The sequence below is a fragment of the Protopterus annectens genome, chromosome 2.part2, assembly GCF_019279795.1.
Source record: "Protopterus annectens isolate FY-2018-M chromosome 2.part2, PAN1.0, whole genome shotgun sequence".
NCBI lineage: Eukaryota > Metazoa > Chordata > Ceratodontiformes > Protopteridae > Protopterus > Protopterus annectens.
In genome coordinates, this window is record NC_056730.1 from 227983718 (window position 1) to 227996137 (window position 12420).

At 34.8% G+C, this 12420-nt stretch overlaps 1 protein-coding gene across 1 annotated transcript in view; it reads right to left on the minus strand.

Annotated features, from left to right (window-relative positions):
• Positions 1–12420, minus strand: part of FAM83B (family with sequence similarity 83 member B) — a 936941-nt gene that overhangs the window by 21722 nt on the left and 902799 nt on the right. Inside the window, exon 4 of the mRNA XM_044063868.1 lies at positions 10352–10476. Coding sequence (XP_043919803.1) covers positions 10352–10476 — 125 coding nt within the window. The remainder of the gene's footprint in view (positions 1–10351; positions 10477–12420) is intronic.

Here is a 12420-nt window from a genome sequence, read left to right on the forward strand (position 1 = left end):
CTATACCTTTCCAATAACCTCCATTTACCAGTAAAGAGTAAGATATCTGCTGGAAAATAATATCTGCAAGATATTGCTTCTGAAAAAGGGAGATGTCAGATGTGTGTCTATTTTCTCTTTAAATCATTTAATTTCATAAGATCTCACTTCAAATTATAATAGCTTTTTATACCTTTTAAACATATATTCAAAGTAATTGACCTGCTAACTTTCAAACTTATATTCTTTCAAACTTATATTCTAAGTAATTGACCTGCAGTGTGGTAGCTGAGTGTCAGAATGTCTAGAATACTTTCCAGGAGCTTAGAAAGTCTTGAAGGAACACTGTCCTCATGGATTGAAAGACCATGCAAATATGTCTTAATCTCAATTTAAAGGAGAAACTTTCAGAGGAAGGTGAGTCATAATTTTCACTGCCTGTATTGTGTCCTTAAAATACACACTTGGAGGAAAACCTGAGGACAGTGAGGGTACACCTTCATGATCAGAGACAATATACTATGCAGAGAAGTAGCAATATGCAAAATCACTCTCTTCTTCATAATGTGAAGATGATGAAACACTCCTAGATCTTTTTCCCCTAAACATCTTTATTAAATTATCATGTATGACACAGATGATCTTATATATATATATATATATATATATATATATATATATGAAAAACAAACAACAATGGCACCATTTTAGTTGCAAATATTATACATCACAGACATCATTGAAACAACTGTAGTTGCAAATATTATACATCACTTATAATCTATCCAATTATTGTAAATTAAGCATTATATGACTCAGTCAAATCCTCTCTCTTAAACCTTGTTCCCATTCTGCATATATTGTTCCCACAATTCCCATTTTCCCTAAGTAGTTTGCTCCTTCCATTTTCTAAAGATCCCAATTTCAGTTGTTTTATCTCTGTTACTATATACACTACTCATAGAAAAGTTGGTCTAGACTTTGATTTCCATTTTTCTAGTAACTGCTGTTTTGGCAGCTACCATAATTATACTCAATAGGACTTTACATTGTCTAGGCAATTCCAGTTCTCTATCATAGCTCAAAAAATAATCTCCCTTGTAAATCTAATCTACTCACCCAACATCTCTGACAGAGCAGTCCACAGAGAATCCCTAAAGTCTGTCAGTTCATTACACTGCCAAAAATATGTTCCCAGCCACCTCTTTCTTGCCCATCACACCTCCAACATTCGCTATCCACCTGAGAAAAAATTCTTTGGAGTGTAAGTGGGGTATAAAAATACCTGTGTAAATCTTCTAGACTTCATTGCATATTTGAGAGCTATACATATATCCACCTATTGTTAATTTGTGAATTGCTTATCCAATCTCTCTTCCCAATCTTTTCTAATCTCCAATGATTGATTCTTATAATTATCATGCAACATTTTATATGATCTACTAACTATTCCTTTTTTAAAGGCAGCTTCAGTTCTAGATTATATTATACACTCTACCAGTGCTGGTGTTTCATTTAGAACCTCCCCATTTCTTTCTCATTGCCTATAATATAATATCAATCCTTGATAGGGAAGGCAATCTCTATCCTGCAGTCCAAATAAATTCTTGGCCTCTTCCCATTCTATTACCTTTCCCTTTCTAGTTATTTGCTCCCAATACCTTGATTCCTTTGCCAGTGTTCTCCTATAAATTCCAGCTCCCTCTTGCCTATTATCTGTATCCATAAAGACAGTCATCCCTATTGGTATAATCTGTTTTCTCCATTCTTGTGTTGGTTTAGTTCTTACAATACTACCTGCTATTTTATGAATATAATACTCTGAATGATTTTTTTGTTGTTCTCCTTAAGAGTCTGCATCCAGAATCCCAATCTCTCCTTATTTCCTCCATGTATTATCATAATTCCTTTTAAATTTGAATTATAGTTTTCTGCTTCTGCTATGTATAGCAGCATTAAATGTGTTACTCAAATATACACCCTCAAATTGGATATTCCTAGTCCACCTTGTTCTATCAGAATAATCAATTTATACCACTTGACCATTGCTGTCTTCCCTTCCCAGACAAAATCCTTCAACTCTTTTTGAATTGCTATCCACAGCTTCTCCTCTGGTTGATAAAAATATGCCTGACCTGTGTATAAGACTAAAGGGACTAATTGCTTGTAGCTTGCTTGTATCTTAGTATCCATATCCATATAACAAAGCTTCCAGTTTCTCAATTTTTGTATTATGTTCTGTTTAGCCTCTTCCCATGTATCCTTAGCTGCCACAACAGAGTCACTTCTAATCCATACTCCTAAATACTTCATTTTATAAGGTCCCCATACATAGGGATATTGTTGGACCAATTCATGTGTGGGTGCATAACTTCCCACTATTGTCTTTGTTTTAGCTTCATTAATTTTGTATCATGAGAAGATCTAAAACTGTCTTAAAATGTTCCACAACACTGTAATGTCCCTTTCTGGTTTTGTCATGTATAAAATAATATCATCTGCAAATTGAGCCAGCTCTTCCTGAATACCATACCAATTATATCCTTGAATGTCTGAGTCCCTTATTTTCATTGCCAATGGTTCTAAATGTAATGCAAACATCAAAGTGGAAGTGGACAGCCCTGCCTAGTTCCTCTACTCATGAAGAAATTATCATTATGTTTGCCTCCAATCTGTTATACGCACTCTTAATCAACCTTATAATTGTATCAGGGAAAGCAAATGCTTCCATTGCCCTGCTCATGAAGTCCCAGTCTAGTTTGTAAAGTGCTTTCTCTTCATAAAGACCCACCAACGATAGTGGCATTTTCTTACATTCTGCTTCCCTCTGGAGCATCAATGTTCTGTTAATATTGTCAAATGTTTGCCTCCCCTTCAAAAAACTATACTGATCCATATTTATCAATTTTGGTATCACTTTAGCCATTCTTTTAGCCATTATAGACATAAATACTTTATAATCATGGTTTAGTATTGAAATGGGCCTGTATGAAGCTGGATCCGATGGATCTTTCCCCTCTTTAGGTATTACCATTACCACTGCCTTCTTCCAGGATGCTGGTACTTGTCCTCCTTTTAAAATACTGTTAAACAAAACATTCCAGAACTTTTTTTTTTTTTCCTTCTAGCTTCCAAACTTCCACAGGAATACCATATATTCCTGGGGACTTTTCTGTAGACTGGTTATACATAGCCATTTTTATCTCTTCTCTTCCTATCCTAACTGCTAGTAATTGAGCCTCATCTACCTCTGATCTTGGCATATTTAATTCTTCCATATACATTTCCACGTGTAGCTTTTCTTGATTTCAGTATTTCTCTGTCGTATGCAAACTTTCATAAAATTTCCAAAATAGTTCTAATACATTTACAGGACTTTTGTTATCCTCCTTGTTATAGGCTCCCAAAAATTGGTGAAAAATCTTTCCATTTTCTGTTGCCTGAATCATTGTGCTAACAGTTTTTGTGCTCTAGAATTATTATCAAAAACAGTTGCTTAACAGAAACCTTTCTAAACTCGTGCATGTTATTGAGGTAATCCCTAATTTTCTGTTTAGCATTCTGCAGTTGCTCCTTTTCTTGTTCTGATAGATTCCTCCTACTTTGCAGCACTTTAACATTTGTCAGTACCTCTAAATAATTATTACTTCTTAACCATATTTCCCTTTCCTTTATTTCCACACTGTTTTAAAACTCCACTTTAATTTTATCCCACTCCCTAACTATATTTTGAGAAGAAATTTTATCTTTTCTAGTATCTCCCAAATTAATTCCAAAACCCATTCCTTAAGTTCCTCTTTTTTCAACCAATAGGTGGGAAAATGCCAGTGTCTCATTTTTATTTTATTACCTTGCATTTTTATGTTAGTTAATACTGGACAATGATTTGAAATAGTTACTGGGTATGCTTCAAGATCATCAATTAAATGATCATGTTCTTGTGAGAAATAAAATCTATCTAGCCTAGCCCAGTTTTTGTATCTTAGAAAATAATATAGAAATTTACTCTGAACTCCTAGTACTGAATTCACATCTTCCATGCCAAACATTTTTAATTAATTTCTTCAAAAATCTACCCTCTTTTGTTATAGTTTCCCTTCTAGGCTCATCAGACACATCTTCACTGTTGCAAACCAAATTCCAGTCTCCACCTGTAAGTAATATTCTTTGATGAAAGATGATTATTTCTCCCAGAATTTTCTTAAGCTCCATTATAGCAGTATTAGGTGGAATATAAATGCATGCCAGTGTAATCTTCCTCCCTTGCCACTAGCCCCTTAGTACTATATATCTTCCATTCTTATCTTTTTATCCCTCTTCTATCACTACTGGAGCTCCTTTTGCAAATAATATAAGTACTCCTCTTTTCTTCTGCCCCAGATATTCTGCTGAATGACCATCATGGAAAACTTTCTTTATCAAATTCACATGCTCAGTTCTTTCCAGGTGTGTCTACTGTAGCATAACTATTTGCACACTACATTTTTTAACACAGTTCACTACTCTTTCTTTTTTATGTTTATCTGTAAGTCAATTCAGATTGAAAGACATTACGGAAAGCATCATTTTCTTATACAGTTATTACTACAACCTTTTTATGCATAACTGTTTTTTGTTAAATGTCTAGTTCCAACTTTTATGCTACATGCATATACTGTTCGACAGGTTGGCCTTTTACATAGCTGTTTCTTGTCATACGCATTTGAACCTATGCCACATCTGCCATACCTTTTTGTTTTCTTGAAAGCAATCAAAAAGAACAACAATCTCCCAACCCCTTAATCATATTAACTTAAAAGTAACACAAAAAACTATGTACGTCTTCAAATATTGATGTTTTTGCTTCCTAATAAGAATAAAAGTTCTAAGCTGATAGCAACACAGATAGGCTAGAGTTAACCAAACAGAATGGTTAGTCATGCTAAGACTCTTGGTACAAGCTATGCTATTAGTAAGTGTTGTTTGATTTTTGTCTATCTTTATAGCTCTCCCAGCTGAGAAAACACTTGAATGCTTGCAGTAAACACTTTCTCCAAGCCATTTCTCTTTATGAAATTGTCTTCTAGCGATATTCAAACCAGGCACAAAACAACTAAGGGGACCCTGTTTATCAGAAAAAAAACTTGTAATACTCAATATTAATTTTTCATTTACATGCTTTCTAATAAGCGTGTTGCTGGATAACATCTAGGGTGTTAACCCAGTAAATTCCCTATGCAATAATGCGAAAAAACACACTGAGTTTTTTTTGGCATACTGTCTTAACCAAACCTTTCCTGCCACCCCCTCTCCTTTTTTTTACATTGCAGTGCCTACATTTCTTAACACAGAAGAAAAAGAGGGAAGAAGGGAAAAAACAAAATCACCTGTTTATATTAGTATCCCCACTGCATTTAAAGAAACTGAGAAAACTTTACTTCAAGTCTAATTGGTTTTGTCTTATCTATAAAGCTCTCCAAACTGAAAAAAAATCCCTGATTGCTTTCACAGAACATTATGTCCTAGCCAATTTCTCTTTTTTTTTCTTTTCCCTCAGCCAACCCTCACCCCCCTTTCCATCAGACTGTCTGTAGTTTCGCTTTATCAGATTGTCTCTATGGAGACATGAGAACCTGACAGCCAGTTTCTCTTTATCAGGCTGTTTCCATGGAAACATAAATAGCAGTTGCAGAATTGCTACTAAGTATGCATGCATGTGCTAGAATAAAGCCTCATAATATTCAATGTTCTTTTTCATTTACTTTGTTTCTCTTAAAACTAATCAATCTGATGTCCTTAATCCAGTCATTTCCAGATGCAGGAATGAGAAAAAAAACACATTAATTTTAACTTTGTCATGCCTTTTTAGCCATGCTCTTTTTTTACATTGCATTCCCTATATTTCTCAAAACTGAATAAGAAGAAGGACAGAAGAGGGGAGAACAAGAAAAACAACAGCTCCTGTTTATTCCCATTACACTTAAAAATAGCATGCAAAGAAAACCATATACTACAAATACAGTACCATTAAGAAACAAAAATGGTTCCATTGCTTACAGTTAGCTTTCTCCCCCTCTTCCCCTCCCCAAAGCATTTTTTCCGAACATTAATGGCATGAAGTAGGGCATATACTTTAGAGTTCCCCACAAATCCACCCCATTTTGAAAAAGTCCAATATTTCCAGATTTCCTTGTTCTGTTATATTTCACAAATATAATTATTGCATTGTAATCCCACATTGTGTTACTGGTTTTATTACTGTTCTTCTCCAACACCCAAATCCCGTCTTTGCTTCATTTCCAGCATACTGTCAAGTCTTCTAGTCAACTCTCATGCTCCCTTCCTTCTCTCCAACATTTTCCATTGAAATACTGGAAAATGCTTCATAGGTACTATCTCTCTGTGGTCTTTATTACCAGAAGAACAAGAAACAGAATCTCCTTCTGTTTCACAGTTCACTTTTTGTTGGACATATTTTTGTATTTCCTCCTTAGCATGCACTTTGTCAAAAAATTATTCTGTCCCTCCAGGGAAGAATACCTTAACAGCTGGAATTTTACACTTGCATCTTGATACTCCCTGAATATTGGAATGAATTTATTCCTCTTATGCCCGGTGTAGAAGGAGTAATTGTTCTCCAAAAATACTTTGCTGTCTTCCACTTTTAGTATGTTGTCCTTCTGCCACAGTTTTGTCAGAATCAACTCCTTCTACTGGTAGGATTGCATGTTTACTATTAAAGGTCTATGCTGGTTTCTTTTAACTAGATTAAGAGCATACACATGATGTGCCCTTTTAACTAACAACCCCTGCTGTGGAATACCATTCCAGTTGCTTATTTGTGCTTTCATAAAATTAATGCAGTCTGTTCTTTCCAGCTTCTCTGGTATAGCTGAAAATCTCAGTTTTTTTTCCTATGTACTCTGTCCTATAATGCTATTAGTTTTTGAAACATGTCTTCCTGAGCAGTCTCATATTCCAACAGGTTTTCTTCATTCTGAGCACTGATTTTTGCAGCTTTATCATCTCATCTGAATATCTACTTAAAGTGTCTTCCATTTTTTCCAGCCTTTTGTTTTTTGAGTTGATATGCTCCATCAGTGTTTTGTTTATTTTAACCAGGTCTGTATGCAGTTGTCTTATATCTTCCTGTAGGTTATTGGAAGTCATGTCTGAAGGTTTTATTGCTTTTTGCTAAACAGCTGCAGAACTTTCCCCAGTCAGTGTTTCTACCTCACTTGTTGTAGCTGTTTGTTTTCCAGGTCTTCTGTACTTTCTTATTTCTGGCATCCAGGCAGGGCACTTACTAGCCAGTTACTGAAACTTACCCATAAACACAAATCTACTGGCCTTCTCTACTGAGTTTCTGTTTTCACATGGGGAGAGCTAGAAACAAGCTGTTACTTGGTGTGCAATTATCTTGGAAGTCGTCTCCTAGGTCTTTTTGGTTTTTAAAGAACTTTTACAGGTAACAGTGCAAGAAATGGTTGCTCAAGGTTTGCCTCACATCTGAATCACTCTCCACAAGACACATACTAAAAGCTATTCAGCAGATTCAGAATTACCTATGCCAGCCTTCTGTGATTTATTTCAGTTGGAGGGGATACCAGTGCAGGCACTCCTTTAGGTTTACAGGGATCCTCCTGAGTATCTGCAGAATTTCAGGTTCTTTCTCCAAATAAGTAGACAGTTCGAGCTTCTGAAGTTACAGAAACCTGAAATCCAGTCTTCTGAGCATTTACAAGTATTTCAGAGATGAACAGCCATAGGTGGCTACCTGTTTAAACCAAATCATTGATACCAACATCATGATAAACATAGGCTTTAGTACTAATGTCACTGTAGACATCTCTGACACAATAATCATGTCCTTTTCCCTTGTCACATAGAGTCAGCAAAGCAGATGATCTCCTACCTCCACAGAAAAAAATAATGAGGGAGAAGTCTCAGAATCCATGCCTAAATAAACTTTTTTTGTTATTTATTTTGCCGTCTTCTGAATTTGTTTCTTAAATTGTAAGTTTCTCAAGACAATCTTGATACTTTTTCATAGAATTTATTTTTCTCTGTTTTTGTTTGAAGAGTTATGTACTATTTTTATTTACATTTTTTATTAGATGTACAGATTTTTGGCTGAATTTGTCTTTTTAACGGCGATTGCACCAGTTATCAATGTCAGCAAGGCAAGAGGTATGAACTCTGCTACAGATCTTCAATTGCAGAGTTTACCTTTATGATTCCATTAATGAATATAATCAATTCTATGATCACATTGCTGGAAAAAGAAATCTTATCAGTGGTAACTACAAAATGAAAAGGTTGTAATTTTTCATTATTTTTGAATAATTTTTTTAATGTTTCAATACCTTAATAAATGGAAATAGTAGCTCAATGGCATAGAGAGGTGGAGCCCTGAATAATTAATCAATTTATTGGCCCTGGCTGTGGAGGAATCAGGCAGGGTGAAGAGAGTAACAAAGGGGTGGAGTCTGCTCACTTTTTTCAGTGAGAGAAGGATTTTGTATGCCAACAGAATACATAATTGCCTGTAAGTAGCTTATGTGTGCATCTGCAGGAGGAGTTGGACAAAACAGAAAAACCTTAAACTACTCCTGCTATCTAACTCAGTGATGTCACTCACACCAACAAAGAGGGGAAATGGGTCATTTGACATTTAGAAGGATGTTTGATTAGCTGCCTGCAGGGACAAAGTGAGATAAAAACTATTAAATAATGGATGATAAAGTGCCAAACAGAAAAATGTGCACTACTTTATCAAAATAGTCCACTGAAGACTTCAGTTGTAACCTGAGTGACTATGAGCTGGTTATGTTCAAAACCATCTGCTACAGAACACATGGATAGGTTTGCATATCAATCAGCATGCTTTTTGATACTTTTTGATACTGGTTGAAACTAATATGGCTAAAGAAACTCACTGAAAAACAAAAAACAAAGACAGCATTCAGATTTCACAAAGATGGTGATGTGAAGTCAGGACTGAATTACAGAGCCTGAAGATCTGAGGCAGAGACCTTAACCAATGATTCACCTTGCTCCTGATGTATGGCTTTGAGGTTGGGTTGTGAAGAGGTATTTTCCTGGTGTACATTGTATATGCCTGGACACCACATTCCTCAGTATGTAAATTAGGGTACAGAGTATTATACTTCCATGTTATTTTCATCAAAGGGAAACATTTACTTCCTGAAACAATGTTTTGTCAGGTGTGTTATCAGCTAAGATCTACAGGCAAAATGTCAAACTTCAGTATGTAACTCACTCAAGCCTATAACACCTTTTTTCTATACTTCTGGTTCACACCCATACCTCCTTAAAGAGTCTTGAACTTTTTTTTGGTCTGGCTTCTTTAACTAAGTGACTTACCAGCTGATAATATGCATAATTAGAAAGATCAATGAGTTATTAACAAAATGACATTAAGGTTATTAGTCTAGGATAATAAATATTTGTTTGCCACTTATTATTCATATATACACATATATATATATATATATATATATAAACACATATATATATATATATATATATATATATCTATATTTCTATATATATATATATTTATATATATATATATATATATATATATATATATACACATATATACATATATTTATATATATATATATATATATATATATATATATGTATTATATATATATATATATATATATATATATATATATATACACATATTTTTTTTTTTTTTTGTATTTTCATAACTGACAAAAAGAAAAATCCGTGGTATCCCTTGGAGTCACAGAAAACCCAATATGCAACCTGTACTGCTTGGTTTGTTTATTTTAATAACTGACAGATCTACACTTGATGTGTATGCTATGAAACGTCAATATGGGAAACAAGAAATTTTACTAAAAATGCTGGTTAAACATACTGCACTGAAAATATCACTAGTTCTTTGTTAGTAGTTATGAAAATAAGCAATATTTCTATATGTACTGAATAGTTCAAAAACCAAGTGACTTACAAATTGTTACAAGATATTATGTGAAACCTTAGATGTTGTTGAAGGAAACTGTCTTTGATTCCTGCACTGTAAGTTGCACATCCTGAGAGATGCCCAGTATTATTTGTATTGCTAATTATACAATTAAACACGTTTTCATATTTCTGTAAATATCTCAATAAACCTGCACTTATAGAGGAATTTCTTGTTGTTGCAACTATAGCTTCAACATTATCATCATAAATTTAAGTGACAATCAGCCTAACAGTACAGAAAGCAGCAATAAATGTGATGTAAAATATTGTTAAACTCAAGACTATAATAAAATGTTTAATTTTATGGCCACACATTAGCTACACTGAAGCAAGTGCCCTAAATATATTCACATCGTTATATGTAACTTACCTGTACTTCCCAAATAATACAGTATGGCAGTCCACTAGCAGGAACGTTTGCGACATATTCCCATGGAACTTTGCTCCTGATCTGCAAAGATATTCTGTACCCTTAACAGTTCGCACTCTCATATTCTGTTGGAAAGGCAAGGGTATATTTTGTTAAGTGTTTAAACAATCACTACTAAGAGTCACTTTTAGAAATTAACCAGTTTAAAACATGACATAATCTTTAACATAAAATGCAGTATTATTTAAGTGAGGCCTCTTTTTTCTTATGCATAGATGCAGTTATTTCTAGCAAGGAATATGTACCACACACATGTATGTATGTATGTATATGTGTGTATATATATATATATATATATATATATATATATATATATATATACACACACACACACACACACACACACACACACACACACATATATATATATATATATATATATATATATATATATATATATATATATATATATATATATATATATACACTTACACTTCAAAACATCTAAAACTCATAACATCTAAATTCAAAACATTGAGACCATAACATCTAAAACCCCAAATATCTAAAACTCATAACATTGAATTTCATAACATCGGAAATGTATAATATGGAATAGTGTATCATGAAATGTGGAAATGTTATAGTTTAATCTGTTATTCTTGTGATATCAGTATGAGATGTAGTTTTTATTCATATAGTTTTTATTTATATAGTGTAGGAATGTATACTATTTATATAGTTTTCATTTTGCCACTCTGTATGTGTTTTTTAGGCCATACATGTAAGTGATATAGACATTATGTGTACATTCTTTATGGTAATCGTGATACAGTGGGGTTAGGAAATTAACTTTTTCCCACTGCTGTGCAATCTCGGAGTTGGTATATTTAATTTACGGGGGGTAGGAGGGACAGAGCCCCTGTGGGGGGTGCAGGGAGAGCTTGCCCCCCCTGCAGAAACGTAGTAAAAAGTGTGTTTGTTAACTTAGTGTTGTTATAGGTGTAGGGCGTGTTATTTTCATGTGATTTGTAGTGTTCGATGTTGTGTTACAAAGCTTTGATGTTATGAAATTCGATGTTAGGAGTTTTAGATGTTTTGGGTTTTAAATATTGTGGTCTCGATGTTTTGAATTTAGATGTACCTACAGGCATTAGAACTCATAGCCTCACCTCAGGCTATGTGCCTACTGAATGGTGAACAGTGACAGTTATCCCACTCCACAAAGGGGTGCCACAACAGACCCTGGAAACTACCACCCCATTAGCCTGATGAGCCTGGTCTGCAAGGCCACTGAACGTATCATCTTACAGCTTATAAACAAAGACATAGGTGACCTCCAAACCTGGATCCCAGTCAGTTTGGGTTTGTAAAAGGTAGATCATGTCTACTAAACCTGATTGATTTCTTTGAAGCAGTCACTAGAGCCGTAGACGAGTGCAAGGTAGTGCACACAGCCTATCTTGACCTCGCCAAAGCTTTGGATACCATCCCCCACTCTGGAATTATAGATACCACTAAACTGGGCATAAATACCTATGTCACAAGATGGGTGGCCAGCTGGATCACTGACAGAACCCACATAGTAAAAGTAGCCAACTCCAAGTCTGACTTCAGACCAGTAATGAGTAGAGTACCACAGTGTTTGGTCCTGGGTGCTCTCCTGTTCGGCATCTACTTCTCTGAAGTACAGGCCAACACAGAAGGTCTTTTTCTAACAAAGTTCGTAGATGACTGCAAACTGGGAGCCATAATAGAATCACCTAATGATGTAGACATTCTGCTAAAGGGCCTCACAGAGACAGACGCTTGGTGTCAAAGTCATGGCCGCAAGCTCAATGCCAAGAAGTGCATTGTCATTCCCTTTGGGAAAAACACAGTACCCATGAACTCCCATAAAGGCAGTAGCTCACTAAACACTGAAAGTATGATAAGACACCTTGAGACACAGGTGGACAGTAGTCTTTCCTTTGATAACCAGATAGCCACAGTAGTCAGGAAATCCTTCTACATGGCACACCTCATCACAAAAGGGTTCTCCTCTTGAAAAAAGGAGGTCATTGTTCCTC